Below are 18,549 nucleotides of genomic sequence, written 5' to 3' on the forward strand. Positions count from 1 at the left end.
TTGTGCTTGACTATTGGTCAGAATTCCTACTGTTACTTGTTTTGGCTGAAACTGTTTTCTATTTTAGCTTCTACAGTACATCCCAGAGGGAAGCTTTGAAAGTTTGTGTGGGAACTGAAACTCTGCAATTTCTCAATGTTTATGTTCACCCATTGAGCCTTAAGTTAGCATTTACGTAAACAAAGTACAGTCCTCAGTTGCTCTCAGGGCAGCAAGAGCACTGCTGGAATGGAGGTCACTTGCTCACTTGCATTGTGCAGCTTTTCTGGTTATGTTTCAAAGGAATGTTTTGTTGAAGGAATATCCTAGGGAATGATTGTTTTTGCTAAGAAGTTGAATAAATTGTATATCAGCAGTCAGAGAAGTATTTACGTCCTCTTCTTTTCTTCACCGTTGACCAGTATGGCGTTTCACAATTGACCAGGTGTGTTTTTGTGGGTTTTTGTTGTTGTTGCTGTTGTTTTTAAATAACAGCTGAATTTGCAGCATTGGCGGTGGAATAGCTTTTCCTAGAGAACAGTAATATGACTCAGTATTATACATTGTTCTTGTATTGGGAACCACTAATTCCACTAGAGCTATCTTAAATTAATGTAGGGTCAGGAGACTTCAAAGGATCTTGGATTTTTTTTTTTTTTTAAGTTTTAATCAAATCCTTGAATTATAGAAGATTAATTATCTTGTGACCAAAAGCAACAATCTTAACATTTGAGGTGATGGTACTATTCTCTTTTGGTTTTTAATTTCATAGGACCTCAGTTTCTTTTATCTTATTTGGATGGTTTATGAAGCTACTTGAAGGGACAGAAAATAAACATAACCCCATTTTATCCACCACCCTGTTCCTCCCTCTTTTCTCTTGTCTTCCCACATTTTACATCTAAAATGTAAGCACTTATTTCTTCTCTTTTTCTCCTCTCACTTGGACTCTTTTCTTTATTTCTCTTTACTCATTTTCTCAATTTTCTCTCATATTCTATATTCTACTTCTCTTTTGCTTTTCTTTTCCTTTGTTTGTCTTATGCCTTCTAAGGCATGCACTGTTTTCAAAAACAAGTAGACAGATTTTTGGTTTAGATAATATTTTGTAAGTAAAAAAAGTAAAAAATATGTTTTTACTTTGATAGTTCCCATTTCTGTAATCCTTACAACAATCCTCTCAAACAGTACTTTTATTATATCTATGACACTTATCTTTTCTGGGGCTGATTTTCATCAGTAAAATTGCAGAGGAGAGGTGGATGGGATGGGGTGAGTGGTGTCAGAGCCAGGCTGCAGAACCACGTCTCTGACTTCAGAGCCTGCATTTTTTAACCATTTCATAGATGAGAATATGATTTCCCTTGGATGGCAGTGGAATAAGTGTTATTTCTTCCTCTTAAATCTTTTATAAAGTATCTTCTATTGTAACTTGGAACTTCAGGCTTTAATAAAGGAAGCAACTGTTGCCAGTTAAACTCCTGTAGCCTGATTATCCTTGAACCTGAGAACTCAGTTGAGAAATTTTGCTCAACCTGAGTTCTTCTCTTACTGATCATTACTTGCCATTTGCTTATTCAGGAGTAATTGCTGACTCTTGTTACTTAATTTTGAGTCAAAATAAAGCCTTGTTCTTCTGGTATGGTATATTAAAATTTTAAAACAGTTTTTTGATATCTCTAGACACACTGTGACTGCTGGGTAGAGCATTTTGTCTTTGGAAATATCCATTTATATGGAAATAGAGAAATACTGTACACTCATTCTGTACTGACCTTAAGTTCTGGTCTTTCATTATTAACAGAATTAAGGTATATCCAAACAGCAGACTAGAATTGTTAGTATGATGTTCAGTCATTAGGCAGGTTTCAGAATCTTCAGGCTGTACTACCTTCTGATACCTTTCAATATTCTTTCCAGTCTTGGTCCCTTTGAGAGGGTAAGTGAGGATTACAAAGTTGGCTTAAGAACGAAGACTCTCTTGCCTTTTGGAGTAATGCAACTCTAATTATGCTCTCTGAAGTTGCTTTTCATTTTAGCAGCTGCTTCTCAAAACATTTTAGTACCACATAACATAAAAGCTATGAAGGTTGGGGAGCCATAGGGGGAGGGCCAGGATTTCAGTAATTAGAGAAATCATAGAACAAGAGATCTTAAACTTAAGAGTTATGAGTCTTTTATAATGTTGGTAGTTATGTGTGTATATGTGTTTCCAGTGTGTATTTATATCCAATTCCAAAGATAGAAAGAGTGAAGAAGGGAAGATTAGAAAAGAATAGGAAGGAAAGAGCTGGGAAGGAGGGTTCATTCACATGATGGTAAGAGGGGTTTGGTAGAGTTGTGAAGGGAAGGGTTGAGATTTGAGTGCCTCAGAATTAACTAGAAGTCTGTAAGTTTACTACTCTTTAACATTGTCATCTCATTTCTTAATCTTTGAAAATGTTCTTTTCATGCATTTTGCAGTTTGATTCTCTGTACTATTTGATAGAGAAAGGAATGATTACATCAAAAGGAACACATAATAGGGACCTGCCTAATCAGTGTGATTTAGCACATCATTGAGTCCAACCTCATTTAGACCCAAGGGGTTTAATCATTTCAAGATAAAGAAATCAAGGCAGAGAAAGGTAAAATTATTTATCCAAGGTAGATAGTTGAGTAGATGGGTAGATGGTAGGGAAAACTGGAGTCCTGAAACACGCTGATGAGAAAAGCACAGCAGATTATAAAATTAGCCTTTTTAAAGAGTAGGTGGGTGATATTAATCAATACTTTTAATAATCAGATTGCACAGATTTTCTGCGTCATACAGATGGAAATGAAAATTTTGCTGATCATAGTAAGGGCCAATTAGATCTATGCCTTTGCTTTCTTAAAATGCTGTGGGGGAGGGAGGTTAAAATGTAGCACAATGTTTGGCCCAGTTCCTAGCAGGTAAACTTCCTGAAGAGTCTAGTCTCCCACAGAGAAATGTGATCATTTTACCTGAAACCTTCTTCTTAGAGTTTTGTGTTTTCTGAAAGTTTTAGACACTGTTCTTTGAAAATAAAGTATATTTTATTTTCAAGTGTAAATTGACTACCTGGAACAAATACAGAGCCCTCACTCAGGGATTATAAGAAATTTTATTCCTGCAGAATGTAGATGAAAAAGTTTTCTATTTTGTCAGGACAATGAAAGGGACATTTTAAGGAGAGTAAATCTGTTGTATTCCTGTTGGAATAGAATCCTGTGAAGTTGCAAGTTCTGTCCTGTTGTATTGGAGTTTGGGGGACGAACTCCATTACATTACATTACATTACTTTTTCTGATTTGACACTTTATAAATAGTGTGTCTCATTCCATCATTTAAAAAACAAACTGCATAATGTAGGGGGTGAACTCCAGTAGAAGGCATTATCTTAAGAAATAATAGAAGGTAGAAATTTGAAGAAATAATAATAGAGCATGCCAAAAAGCGAGGGCACCTATGTCAACCTTACCAAAATAATGAAATCTCTTGGGGAATTCTCAACATTAAGAACAATTTATTTATTTATTTATTTATTTTTTGAACATTGTTTAAAGTTGTTTCAAATTCCATGATTTTTTTTTCCTTTTTGTTCTACCTTTGAAAAAACAATATTGCTATAATGTTTGAAATTCTTTATTTTTGCTTGCCTTTATTGAGTTCACCAAGAATTTACAGGTATGAAATCCCTCTATTAGGTGCTAGGAAGAAAAAGAAGTTTCTGCTCTTGAAAAGACTGTATTAGGGCTGGGAAGACACACAGATAGGTCTGGTAGACCTGGTACACAAGACAGAATGATAGAAGTGCTGTGGACATGCAGAGCAGGAAACACAAATAGATGGTTGTCAGATGTTGTCATAAATACATTCAGCTCTGTGCTGAATGCTCCCAACATTGTTCTAGATTTTTGAATTAACAAGATGGATCAAGTACAAATTTTTTGTGGAGTTTGTCAATCAAGTGAACAAATAAATTAGATTTGGTAAGTGGCAAGTGCTGTGAAGGCAATAACAAAGAATGACATGTTAGAAAGCATCTTGGAAGGAACTACTTTAGTTAAGAGACCAAAAAGTGCTTTGCCAATAGATGGTTTTTGAACTGAGACCTGAGTGATAAAAATAAGCCAGCTGAGGAGAGAGCATTCCAAATGGAGGAAAATCCACTGTTAAAACACTGAGACAGACATAGGCTTGAATTTTTGAAAGGCAGAGAGAAGCCCACTGTCTCTGAAGCAAATTGAGTAAGAGAAGAACAGCGTAGGTGTTAATGTGAGAGAAGAAGGCAGGGACCAGATTATGCTGAAGCTGATAGGTTAGAGTTAGGAGTTGGGATTTAATCCTCACTGCAGTGTGGAGATGGGAAAAGATTAATTGTGTGTTTTGAAAAAAATGTAGCTGCCTGTAGCAAACTATCGTAGAGCTGCTAGTGTGGATGGAATTCATGAAACCTGTTAGGAGCCTTTTCTTCTTGTCTTCCTGAGAGATGAGGAGTTTGATAAACTAGTGAAGGTGAAGACACGTTGGGTGGATTGAGGAGAACGTTTGAAGGTAGAGGCAATAGTGTGCTAATGGATTACAAGAGAAAAGGGAGGGAAAGGGAAAAAATCAAACTGATTCCTAGGTATTCAGTTGTAGGAACTTGTTATATTGTGTTGCCACCTAATCAGATGAAGAAAAATGGGGTGGGGAGAAGCAGTTTTGATAAAAGGAAATGAGAAGCTGAAAAGTATTATGAAAAACAAGTCAAGACATTGCCTTCCACATAAAGGTGACAGCAACATAAATGCTTAGAGATACTAATTTTGCAACAAAGAAAAATATCATCCCAAATGGACTGGGACCCAAATCATGATTTCAACTGTCACTATTCTCTCTATCCAGTGGTCCTGATTACGGCTTCTTAAGCTGGCTGGGCATGAAACTCTATTACTGTACAGTGTCTTTATTTTTTTCCACATCAACAGTTTCTGGCATGTTCTTTGTTGCTACTAGGAAAATCTCACTCAATGCCAAGAACTAACTGTTTTGCACAGTGTGTTGGTGCTTTGGTAGATTTTGGTAGCTTTTCAAAATGGTCTTCAGAACACACAAAAATGCTTTTCTTATTAAGATGGACTGTTATGTAGCCTCTGGACTTGGACTGGAACTGTACCATTGGCTTTCCTGGGTTTGTACTTCTCAGGATCTGTAATCACATGAGCCAGTTCCTTCTAAAACATTTCTTTCTTTCTTTGTGTGTGTGTGTGTGTGTGTATCCTATTTCTGTTTTTCTGATGAACCTTGATTAATACACCTTTGATATTTATACTGGTGTGAAAAAATATGCAGCATTTTCTATTCTCCAGACATCCAACATCCCAGTAAAGACTTTTGTTTCACAGAGTACATCTTTATACCATGCAGTGACTGAATGAGTGAAGTGGATTCAATTTTAATAAGTGTAAGATAATGTTCTCATTGTAGCATGAAGTTAAAAAGAATTATGCATATTAAAATCTAGTGCTTCTTCACATGTAGTCCAGAGACCACTGTGGGTCCCCAAGACAATTTCAGGGGAACTGTGAGGTCAACACTACTGTCATAACAACACTAAGCTACTCTTTTTCCTCCCCCCCCCCCATTTTCTCATAGGTGTATGGTAGAATTTCTCAGAGGTTACATCATGTGTGATATTACCACAGATTGAATGAAGAAGTAAAAATGAGAATCTAGGTATCTTCTATTAAGTCATACACTAAAGATATTTGCAGAAATGCACAATGATGACTCCCTTCATACTATTTTTTGAAAACATAGTAATTTTTCATAAAAAATATTTTGTTTGGGTTAGCATATAATGGATTTATTATTATTATTATTAACTGAATTAGTAAATGTTTTTGAAATTTCTTAGTTTGAATTAGTAATATGGTCAATATTGATAGAACTTACAGAAACAAAGGCCCTTTGATGGTCTTAATATTTTTTAAGAGTGGAAAAGGGGTCCTAAGACTAATATGTTTGAGAACCATTGCTCTAATAGAAGGTTTTGTATCTACATAAGAATGGCTCTGACAAATATGTTAAGTGTATACTTCCAAACTTTATACTGTTCCATCAAATGATTGTTTGAAAGCAGCATAAATCAGTCTACTTGTTTGCTTTATTTTTGTTGTTTTCTGATAATTTATCCCACGTATAAGTAGAGTTGGTACTGCCTCAACAGTTACATGCTGTTATATTCTAAGAACTAGTCTCTTGTCTCCTTCTCATTCATTTAGTCATTCAACTAACCAACCAACCAGGTGTTCCTTGAGTTTCTGCTATATACAAGGTCCTTGTCAGATGCTGCGTCAGCTTGCTGCCTAACTGCTCTGAATCTGCCCTCCCTTACCTGCTCTGTGATAGTGGAGCTTGACCCTTTGAGCCTTTCTCCTTTGTAACTAGCACAGTGTTAAGCTTTGTCGATAGAGGATACTGAAGGGGCATTTTAGTGGGAAGGAGATTTCACTCCTGATTGAATTACGTTTCTATTTTAGTTTCTTCTTCCGGGTCCTACATAGCTGGTTTCCCAGTGCGTGTAGTTCCTCAGTGAGCTTGCAGCCCCACCCCTGCCTGATGACTACGTTGCTGTGACCCTGCCAGCACTCACACAGCTCACCCCAAACCCTGCTGCATGTGACTGTTTCCTGCTTGCCAGACAGATGTGGACCAGCTCTGGCCTGAGCGAACCCAGCAAACGTCTTCATCAACCAGTGGGCTGTAACCACACCTTCTAAGGGGATCTGATTCTTCGCAACCTCCCTTTCCTTTCCACATTTTTTTCTTCCTTGGGTATTGTGGTTATTCTTTACGACTCTCTTTATAACTTTGAAGTCTCTACCCTCTTGTAGTTAATAATTATTTCTCTTATGCTTTTACTGTTACATTTACTGTGTGAATTCTCTCTCCTCATTTTGACTGGACTCTGCATGAATCAGGTGCTTTCTAAGAGAACATTATCATTCCTCTGAGGGAGATAAATGGTCCCTATATAAATTATTTAAAAACTGTACAAAAGCAGTATATAATTAAGGGCTAGAACCAGAAAGGCAGAGGTTGTGTACTGAAGGCAGGAAAGCTCAGGGTCGGCTGCTGCTGAGGAAGAATAGTGGGTAAAAATTGACTAGGGGCTGAGATGAGGGGAGGCTTTCTTAGAAGAGCACGAGCCCATGCTGGAGGAGAAAACTAGCATGGTATGTGGACAAAATAGTAAGCACTCTGTCAGGTTGGGCAAGCTGGTTTGTGAAGAGAAGTGGTGGGAGGAAATGTGGCCGCAGTGTTTTGGGGCAAGATCGTGGAGAGTGGTCAGTACTAGGCAGAAGAGTGGAAATTTCTCTCAGTTCACTTTATAAGGCACATTCAGTGGATTTTTGAATAAGAACTGAATTAGTAAAATATTGTTAGTGTATAAAAGGAGATATATATATATATATAGAGAGAGAGAGAGAGAGATTTATATATATAGATATATATATTTATATATATATATAAAAATAAAGGAGTTTCAGGATGAAGTATAGAAACCTATTTATCACTCATTGTTTTCTTTGCAGTTAATCCTATTTTCTGTGTTACTGCGTTTTTCCTAGAAGTATAGCTTAAAGATAAAATTTTCATTAATACATAAAATCCATAGGGCATTATTTGTTTATCTAGATAATAGATTGTGGTGTTTATGAATATGGGACTTGCTTTCTTTGGCTGTTCTTTTAAAGGAAAACTGCTATTTAGTCTAAGTACTCGCTGCCTCTTTTCTTTTTTAATGAATTGAAACACAGAAGAAGTTCCTGATTTTTGTATTGTGTTATTTTGAAAGCCAAGATGCTGTTAATCTGTAGGATGCAAATAGGATTTATTTTTAAAAGGCAAAAAAACCTGTGTTTATGTCTTAAGTATTAATCATTATTCATTTGATGTTTCTCATGTAAGATAGCATTCATGTAGTTTTTCTTTTTTTTTTAAGTACAAATCTAATGCATGTTCATTGTAGAACATTCAGTGAATGTATATAAACAAAAAAAGAAGACAGAAGTACAGGTTCCCCCCTGGTAATACAGTTAACATTTTGCTTTGTATTTTTTGTTTTTTTTCCGATCATACATACATGTACATATATGAATACACCCACACACTTACACAAGTGCATTTATTTAATACAAATATATGTATTTTTTCATAAATGAATATACTGTTTTGTAACCTGTTTATTTTACTTAATACACTGAATCTTCCATTAAATGGTTTTCTTGGTATCATTTTTAATGACTGCATAATTATTAATCAAATTGATTTACCATAGTTTTATAAACTGCCTATTATTGGGCATTTAGCATATTTTTAATTTAAAAAATTTTAAACAATGTAATGGTGAGATGGACATCATTTTTAGGCTGCATCTTTGTACATATGCATGATTATTTAGTGTGCATTTCTAGATTTGGAATTCCAGACCAGACGACATATACCTCTTTTAAGGTTTTTGATTCTCATTGTTAAATTGCTGTCCAGAATGGTTATACTTTTAAAATTATAATTATAGGCATATATATTTTTCTCCCCGTCTTAAATGGTATATGTGAGAACTCTGTTGCTCAAGAGACTGCAAGGAATATCTGTAAGGCCACACTTAAGAAGTTCTCATAATTAAAAATTAGTACATTATATGTGTGTGCACACAGATGTTTCATTATTAAGCCTTGAGATAGCTAACTCACAACTGAATAGAAGTAAACTCATTAGAAATCTGAACGATTAGTTAGCTGATGGTAAAACAATAGTGAACAAGCTTAAATTATAATATAAAGAATGAGGGAAGTGCATATTGTAGTCTTACCTGACTCTAAGGGTTGGCAGCCAGTTCTGGGAGACTGTGGAAGTATTTTTAGAAGTTGATAAGAATAGTTTAGTGTTCTCTCTGTTTGGGATGATGGAGGAGAATACTGAGTCAAACAGGCAGCTACCTCCTTGGTGCCTACGGGGTAAACTACCACTATATGAAGTCCATTGGCAGAAGGATTTAGATGGCTTTTTGATACTAGTGCTTGCTTCTTCCTTTCTGGAACTGTGAAATAAATGCATATTATTCCATAGCACCCAGAAAATGTAGCAATAGTCAGCTTGCATTGAAAGAAGCCCATTTAGAAGAAACATCTTATAGAAATGAATGAGTACTTTTAAAAATGTATTTAACTTGCCTTAAGTGCCTGTGAAATGCTGAAATAGTTTGGACAAGCTTTTTTGTTGTGACTTTTGTCTTTCTAGTGATCAAATGGATTTAATTCCTACAAATTAATAAACTTTGCTTATCCCATTTCCTTAATAAGAAAATTATTGTAGCTTAAAAGTGCAATGGGCTGAAAATTGCTAGATGGTCTTAATGGTAAATATCATACTATATAATTAAAATGTGAGAGAAAATATTTTATTTCAAAGTTTATTTTATGAAGGAAGAAAATAATCTATTTGAAAGCCTCTAAGACATTTAGGCAACACTACTTTAAAATTGACAATCAGAAGCCATAGTTGACACAGACTTGTAAAAATAATTTAAATCCACTCCAGTCATAATGTATCACTGAAAAAACTGTGATAGCCATGGAGAAATAGGTCACTAGGTTTGTGAAGAAGCTGAGGCCCAATAACACTAAGTAACTAATCCAAGATCTCACGCCTGTTCCTACTTAAAAGCCATAATTGATCTGTTTTGCTGTGGTGAATCTGAAAGATACCTCTGCAATTCAGCCATGGACTTCAGAATGTGAGCACAACCAAGAATAGAAACATCCTGTGTCTATAAATTGGGTAGGATCCAGGATATCCTATTTTTAAAAAAGACACAGTTTCTTCAAAATGTACATGGCCAATTTATCCTACTAATGTGCAATCTGTGAGAAAAGAAAAGAAAGGAGAGAAGAAAAGGAAAGGAACAGAAAAGGGAGGGGAGGAGATGAGAGGAGAAGGAAAACAAAGAAAAGAAAAAGAGAAGAGAAGAAAAGGAATAAGAAGAAAAGAAGAGAATTTCAGGTTACAAGAGAAGATGAGAACTGGGAAATATGAAGGGAAAGTTGTAGCAATAGCAGTCACTGTAATAAGCTAATGCTGTAATTGGCTTGAAAACTCATAGTTTTATCACATGGAATCTTCACCAAGGCTCCTGCTGCACCACAGAGTACCACTGACTGGGAATTGGTCAGATTTGAAATTTTGATTTTCTAGGTGGTTGAAGCCCTCTTATCTGACATGATTTGAACTTTTTGTTGGGTTAATTGAACTAGTTAGACAGGTAGTCTGTAAGTGTATAGTGTGTCATGGAAAGTTAGTATGTTTTAAGGAGGAGACAGCAGGTTGATTAATTCTTCAAGTTGGTCAGAAGGAGAGCTCCAAGTGTAACCAACCCTTGCAGCACTGGGTTCTGTAACACTACGTCTAATACATTTTGGTTAAAATTACACTCCAGGGAAAAATATTTTACAATAAAATTTGTGTTCTACCTTAAGTGTGATAAATGATATCCATTTATCATACTTTTTATTTACTTAAAATGTAATAAATATTTACATTTTTGTGATATATGTCTTTGTCAAAATCCACAATGACCTGAGAAAAACTGGTTGTTTTTCTGGAGAGGTCCTTGGACTAGTATCAGCAGCTAATGTTCAAGTCCCATTTTTATACTTAGCACAATATGACCTTTGCCGACCATGCAAAGATTGTGTGTTTGAAGGTGGAACTGTGAGGTGCTGTGAGCTATGCCTCCTCATCACTGATTACCAATGAACATTTATTAATAAACCAAAGGTAACGGCATAGATTAGTGGTTTTCAACCCAGGCTTCTTATAGCTTTTGAAGAGTATCGATACCATTGCAGAACTAGGGGAAATAGCAACGATGATCAGCTGACAGCTTAGTGGATGAGGCTCCAGGTAGGTGAATCTACTACTTGTCAGATTCTCAGCTCTAGAAAATTTGGCATTTTAAGCTTCAGTCCTCATACTCATACTGCAGAGTATCCTTATTCCCTGAACAAGTCCAGAGTTGTTAGCATATTACAAAAGGTCACACAGCTCGCAGAAATGATGATCTTGGGATCTGAAAGCAGAAATGATTCCAGTGCCCACACTCTTAGCCCTTCTCTGCATTAGCATTATGAACGGGGAAAAGGGAAATGAACTCCTTTGTAAACCAGGCCAATAACATATTTGTTTTGTTCATTTATCTTTTTGTTGGTTTGATAACAGACCTCTGTTGAGTGAGATTAGAGATTTTTTAGAGTGGGATCTGGATTTGAACCTGGCTCTACATGATCTGTTTGACTTTAAGTTACTAATTGTGCCTCAGTTTCCTAATTTATAAAATAGGATTAATAGCAGGTTGTGAAGGGTAAATGAGTTTGTACATGTCATGCACTCTAAACGATGTTTGTTATCCACTATGAATTCAATTCACCTACTGACTTGTTTGATATCTTTTTATAGCTTTGTTCTGGAAGACATAATTTAGTACTCAGAATAGATTGGTATCGTTTTTAGTATTCTTTCTATTATTGTATCTTCCCTTTTGCTTGTATATCTACTTAGCTTTATTTTATGTAATGTCATTTCAGGTTCCTATATGATAGTGGACTCTTCAGATCATGACCCTGGAGAAAAAGCCAGACTTCAGCTGCCTACAATGAAGGAGAATGACACTCACTGTATTGACTTCAGTTACCTGTTATACAGCCAGAAAGGGTTGAATCCTGGCACCTTAAACATATTAGTTAGGGTGAATAAAGGACCTCTTGCCAATCCGATTTGGAATGTGACTGGATTCACCGGTAGAGATTGGCTTCGGGCTGAGCTAGCAGTGAGCACCTTTTGGCCCAATGAATATCAGGTAATCATCTGTTCTTTTCTGGTTTATGCTTTGATGTGATCGGCTCTCATCGATTGTCATTGTGCATGTGATACTTAGAGGTAATCTAGCCCCATAGGAATGAGAGGTCGTCTCTTCAGTCAGTCCTCTTCTACTGCTGTTCTTGAGGAAATGTTCAAATACACTGGCACAGAATGTTTAAAGTGAGAAAATATTTCAACCTATGGTAAAAAAGTTGTTTAGGTACAAAATTTGTTGGTTGTTTGGCAAAGAGCTGCTTTTGTGATAGATATATTTCTATGTCTCTGTTCAGGAAGAAGTAGTCTTTTTTGAGTTGAGTGTAACATTCCCATGGGCTTGGTTTACTGACTACTTGAAAATAACATTTGGAAAATAAACATGAAATAGTGTTTCATGGAATTTGTTACATAAGGAGGAGGCATTTTCAGTAATTTAAAAAATATTTTTGTAAATCACTTGAAGTATAAAAATAAGCAAATGAAACCAAGATTAGATAGGTGGACCATTTTGGCTTCAAGATAGTACTAAAGAATTTCAGTGAGATTTTCGAGTCTTCATTCTAGCAGCTAAGTGACTGCTTCATTCTATTGCACTGTCACTTAACTGCCCTAATTACTGATACTACTCATAAGCCTCCCTGTGCGTGGCCTGTCATGGTTTCTTCAGCCCCAGCTATAAAACATATATGCAAACAAACCAAAAAAGTTGTCCATATGTCTTTGAATTTTTTTTCTCCCAGAAATGCTTGATTTAATTATGATTAAACTAGGCAATGAATAGTGTCAATACCTACATTGTGGTTTGTGTGACTCAGTTTATGTGGGTTAACAAAAAAAGTCCATTTACCAGTTTGGAGAGTTGTTCATTAATCTTCACTGAGGTTCAGTATCTAGTAACAGAAGGTTACCTCTTCTGAAAGTTCACTTTTGTGTTAGATCTTGAGATTTAAACTTTTAAAAGACTTGCCTATTTGTAGTTTATTAGAGAACCTAATGAGAATGAGTTATGTAAAAGTATATATTTTTATAATTGTCACTGAGTAATTTATAAGCTAAGAACAGTTTTATTTTTGCTTTTTAAAAAAGTATGTTAGGCTGATTTTCATTCCTGGGGATGAGGGAGAGGAAATCAGTGCACTCTTTTAATTGCTTTATTTTGAGTTGATTTTTTATTTTATTAAAAGTTTCTTACTTCATAGATGTGGTCCCACCGGTAAGGTTCTCCGCTCAGGGTTATGTGTCTATGGAGATTTCAATGGATTTTCATTAGGGACTAGTTGTTTCCATTATTTTTGAACAGAAGGGTGTTTCGCTTCATCTTAGATAGCCATCTGCTTCCTTCAGAGTCCACAGCTCTGGGAGGGCTGTGTATGTAGTAGGTGAGTGGGTGGAGGTGTGTGAAACTAATGCTAAAGCACTGAAGCAAGATTAATGGGCTCATCTCTGACAACAGTGTGATGGCTGTCGTCGCTGGGTCACCCTCACAACACATTGCTATTATAATGATTTCCCTAGAATCTTTTATTGGAGTTTAACATAACACTAAAAAGGAAAAGCTCTAATTCAGCAAAATAAAACTATCAATGAATTCAGTCTCCTTAAGATAAATTAAAGCACAGGTAACAAATCTAGCAAAATTGTTAAAAATTTGGGTTCTGGAGTCAGGTCGCATACATTCAGTGCTGTTTGTTGTTTGCTACCTGTGTAGATAGTACATTAAAGAATCAAATTGCTGTAGCTTTGAGAAAAAAAAACCCATAGAAGTAGATATTGATAAATCGTATACATAATATATCTATGGTATCAAACTGCTGTTCCTTTTTAACTAAGAAATGGCATACATATAATTACTTTCTTCCTATTTTTTGGTAAGATCTATATTTGAATCATTGATATTAATAACATTTTCTTATGGCACAGATTTCTGCAATGTTAATTTTAATGTTGGGTTAGAGTACCAAGAACTTGATGAATGCTGCTTTGTTCAGTCTCATTTTGCATGACAAAGCTGCCTAGGTTACATGCACCTGCGGTATTTTTAAGCAAACAGTGCAAAAAGTACTTGTGCAAGTTTTAACCTGGCCAGTGAGATCTTTTCAGAAATCTCTTATAAGAGAAAATGACTGCTAAATACACAGAACCTGTGAGTAAATATCTCTTTGTTGCAGATTGAAATTTGAGCAATAGACCATTTCTTAAGTGATTACTTTGCTTCCACATCTTTTTCCTTAACCTGCAAAACTTAAGTCAATGAGAGCAAACAACAGAGAAGAATATTTTTTTCTTTATGTACTTAAATGCTCAATAAATTACTTAATTGTTGTTTTCAGCGATTTTGTTATTTAGATACCTAGTGGTACCTGTATATCAGTTATTAGAAACAACCATATTCATGCAGCAGTTTTGCTATTAGGAAATAGCATGAAAAACTTTTGACTGTTGCTTAATGCAGAATCTTTATGGATTTTTAAAAATTAAAATATAGCCATTGCAGTGTGCCTTGTCAGAAGCCTACTCTTTCATCCTTAAAGAAACCATGCATCTTTTTTATTTTCCCAGACTCTAGATTAAGAAGAGTTATGATATGCACAGAAATTGTTCTCCTTAGTTCCAGAGTTTACTCAGCTTCCCTTCTCCAGAGAATTACTCTCCAGACTTCTTCTTTGACACTTTTTTTAGCTTTCTCGTTTTTCTGACTCTCCTTTCTTTTGTATTTCCAGTGAAGACTCCTATCCTGTCTTTGCTTGAGCCGTTCCTTATCTGACCACCCCTCTGAGACACCTCCTTCTCTTCCAGCTTTAACAGTAACACCAGAAAGAGTCAAAAAGAAAGTAGCCCGCGAGTTCTACTACCTTTTATTAGGATAGGATCACTTCTGTATGAAAATTGTGATCATGGAAGTGAAAACAAAATACTTTTTCCCAGCTAGCTCTTCTCTTTTCTATGTTTCTGTTGAACAGAAATCTGAAGAACATACAGCATATCTTTGGTGTGATTTTCCCTTCCCAGAGGTTTCATCTCACCAGATGGCCAAGCATTAGATTGATGTGGTAATTTAATCAAATTTGCTATGGACTATACAGTAATGAGGGGATACCAGTTTTTAACCCCAAGAAACTTAACCTCTGATATGAAAAATTAAAAAAAAAAAAAAAACCCTATGAAATTGTGAAATAAAAGCAAAAACGATTCTCTAAGTAGTGAATTTTGACTACCTGGCAGATCAGGATAAGAGCCCATGGACTCGGGGGCCAGTCCTTCCTGGTTGAATATTAACTCTACTATTTCGCAGAAGTGCAGCCTTAGGAATGAATATCCTTAATCTCTTTGACTGTAGTTTCCTCGTTTTTCAAATCCTACCTACCTCATTGGATTGTTATAAGTGAGTTAATTACATGTAAAGTGTTTAGAAAAATGTCTGACACATAGTAGGCATTTAACGTAAAGTTAGGTTAACATTATGATGAGTAAATTAAAAATCTGTGACTTATTGGATTTAATAAGTGCTCAGCATTTTCTTCTGCTGTGGAAGCATACCATTCTTTTTTTTTTTTTTTAAGACTTTATTTTCTTTAGAGCAGTTTTAGGTTCACAGCTAAATTGAGAAGAAAGTACAGAGGTTTCCCCAATACCCCAGATCCCCACACATGCACAGCCTCACCCATTATCAACATCCCCACCAGAGAAGTGCATTTGTTACAATAGATGAACTTATATTGACACACCATAATCACTCAAAGTTCATAGTTAATTTTAGGGTTCATTCTTGGTGTTGTACATTGTACGAGTTTAGACAAATATGACATTTATCCATCACTATAGTGTCATATTACAGTGTCATACACTGCCCTAAAAATCCTCTGTGTTCCACCTATTCATTCCTCCTCCTCCATGCTCTCTTCTTTTCAGGTTTTTTATTTATTAAAATGTCTAATTTTTTGACACCTTATTAGCATGAGGTCACACCATGCTAACATCTGGGGATATATAGGTGAATATATAAACCTTACTGTCTAGCTTCGCACTATGGGAGATAAAAATGTAAATCAGATGTGGGATCTACCTTTAAGGAGCCTATCCAGATAGGAATGTGAGATATATACATAGATAAAACTTGAAACAACATAGCAGTTGTTAAACAAATGACTTAAGAGAGATCTATATAAAATGTAGTGGGGAAAATGAAAACAAAAGATTTGTTTCCCAAGTAATTTGAGGCAGAAATGGGATGATAATTTTTGCCTCTTGATTTTCTATTCCTAGATTAGTATGCTTTCCACTCATCTTTTTTGTTAAGCCACATTTGGAACCAACATTTTCCATAGTGAAACAGAACAAGCAAATGTAAATTTTATTTATGACATAAGCATCAAAGTGAATATATAAGGAACTCTTTCTTACCTGTGTCTTCAGAACAATAGATGGCTTTTCAGCTTAGTGTACTAATTATAGAAAGTATCACATTATATGTATTTTTATTTGCCATGGTTACAAGTTGCTAAATCTGCCTATTTTTATAGGCCTTAAGTAAGTAATGTAAATTTTTTTAATTGCTCACTAAACAGAAGTAAAAAGAAAAAAATCAACAACCCAAACATTATGAGATATTATTTCAGTGTTAAATTTCAACTGACGATCAGCCCATCTCTAACAGTGTAATTTTCTCCACTCTAGAAATCTGACCTGTCTTGTATGTGTAAAACTAAATTCTGCTTTGGGATTAAATCCATTAGTTTCTTACTGAACAGTGAGGTTGTTACCAAATGAGGCAGGCAGACATAACTTCCAAAACTATTAGTGGAAACCTAATCTGCTGTTTTCCATTAACTGGGTGCACATCATTAATCACAAAAATGATGCGTGATGAAAACTACAGGGGTTTGGCCAGAAATTGGAAAGTGATAATATAGCAGAATGTGCCTTTTTTTCTTACCCCCCAGTTCACTGAGAAATAAACACTGAAGTTTTGCAACCCATTTTCTTCTTAACATTTTCCACTGTTTTAAAAAGCTGTAAGAACTGGACAAGCATAGGATCTTTTGTTTTTGTCTCCTTTTTAAAGGTTTATGTTAACATGTATTGCGCTGATATTTTGGCAATGGAATGTTTGTTACACTCCAAAGATACTGCTGGCTTTGGATCCAGGAAGATTGGGACTTAAACCAAATGACTGTTTACTTAAATAAAAAGTCTCTAAAAGATTGATCTTGGGGAACAGGAGCTGGAGTAAGAGTATGCTCGTGAACCATCCATGCAAAGAGTGAGGAAGAGAGGATATCACTCCTGTGTCATAGCTCTTGGAATGCTTCCAGTTTATAAGGGTCCTCATTCAACCATGTAGAGCCCAAATGAAGAAAGAGGAGTGGCAGGACTTCTCTTTGCTAGATGTATCAGTCTGCTTGAGCTGCCATAGCGAAATACTACTGTCTGGGTGGCTTAAACAACAGAAAGTTATTTCTCTCTTGGTGTGAAGTACAACGGTCAAAGTGCTGGTATCCTTAGTTCCTGGTGAGAGCTCTCTTCCTGGCTTGCAGATGGCCGCCTTCCTGTATGCTCACATAACGGAGAGAGAGCGCTCCTGTCCCATGCTCTTCTTACCAGGGCACCAGGCCTGTGGGATTCGGGTCCCACCCTTTTGACCTCATCTAACCTTAATTACCCCCTAAAGACCTTCTCTCCAAATACAGTGACACTGGGGATTAGGACTTCAACATGTGAATTCTTTTTGAGAGGTGTAACAGTTCGGTCCATAGCAGTAGGTATTGTAGCTTATAGCTATAGCTTCTTCATTTATAACCATTGTAAACGACACTGGCTCATTATCGTGTATGACAATTTTGCAGATATTATTAACTTTCTGTTCAGTAGTCCTTCTACTCACTTTTTTTCACATTGGCCAAACTCCCTCCCACATTACTTACTTTCCCAACTTAATTTGTCTGTAAGAATGCCCATGTGATCAGCTCCGGCCAATGAGTTAGGACGGAAAGTCAGCTGGGAGGCTTCTGGGAAAGGTGTTCTTCTCCGATGAAAAAGAGAGATGCATGTTGTTGCAGGAGAGCGTGATGCTTGGCACTACTGCAGTTATTTTATAATTCTGAGGAAGACCATAACAAATTGAGGGTAACAGAGGAACGTATGGAAGAAGCCAAGGTCCTACTCTCAGACAAAATAATAAAAATAATAATAAAAATAATAATAAAAATAAGAACTATTTTAAAACAACTTTTAGATGAGTATTGCCCCAATACAGCCGAAATCATCCTAATATCCCATGCCATATTTTTGTTGAGCTTTCAAGCAATACCCCCTCTCAACACACTGTTTATGGTTGGCCCATGTGAGACATATGGCAGAACTAAAACCGTACAAATCTGTCTATGAATGAAACAGTTCATATTTTTCAGTCCAGTTGCAGAGAGAAGACAAAGCTTTATACCTGAAAATGTAAATAGGGCTGTAACACAAGAGTTAATGACTGAAGGGAGCAGAAGGAAAGGAAGGAAAGGTCATTTGTTGAGTGTCTTCCACTTGTAAGACACTGAGCTGGATACTTCCTTCTTCATCATCTTTACTTTGTTTTACAATTTGATCAAGAGCTAAGTGGATGTTTCTTATCTCCATACGTGGACTAAGTTGTTGACTATTAAAGGGCCTGAATTATT

General features: G+C 35.9%; 1 protein-coding gene across 5 annotated transcripts in view; it reads left to right on the top strand.

Annotated features, from left to right (window-relative positions):
- PTPRK (protein tyrosine phosphatase receptor type K) overlaps positions 1–18,549 on the top strand; it is a 510,632-nt gene that overhangs the window by 174,274 nt on the left and 317,809 nt on the right. For all 5 annotated transcript variants that reach the window (XM_074368389.1, XM_074368386.1, XM_074368385.1 and 2 more), the window contains exon 3: positions 11,614–11,885. In XM_074368389.1, coding sequence (XP_074224490.1) covers positions 11,614–11,885 — 272 coding nt within the window. The remainder of the gene's footprint in view (positions 1–11,613; positions 11,886–18,549) is intronic.

The sequence above is a fragment of the Camelus bactrianus genome, chromosome 8 (assembly GCF_048773025.1).
Source record: "Camelus bactrianus isolate YW-2024 breed Bactrian camel chromosome 8, ASM4877302v1, whole genome shotgun sequence".
In the NCBI taxonomy this organism is placed as follows: Eukaryota; Metazoa; Chordata; class Mammalia; order Artiodactyla; family Camelidae; genus Camelus; species Camelus bactrianus.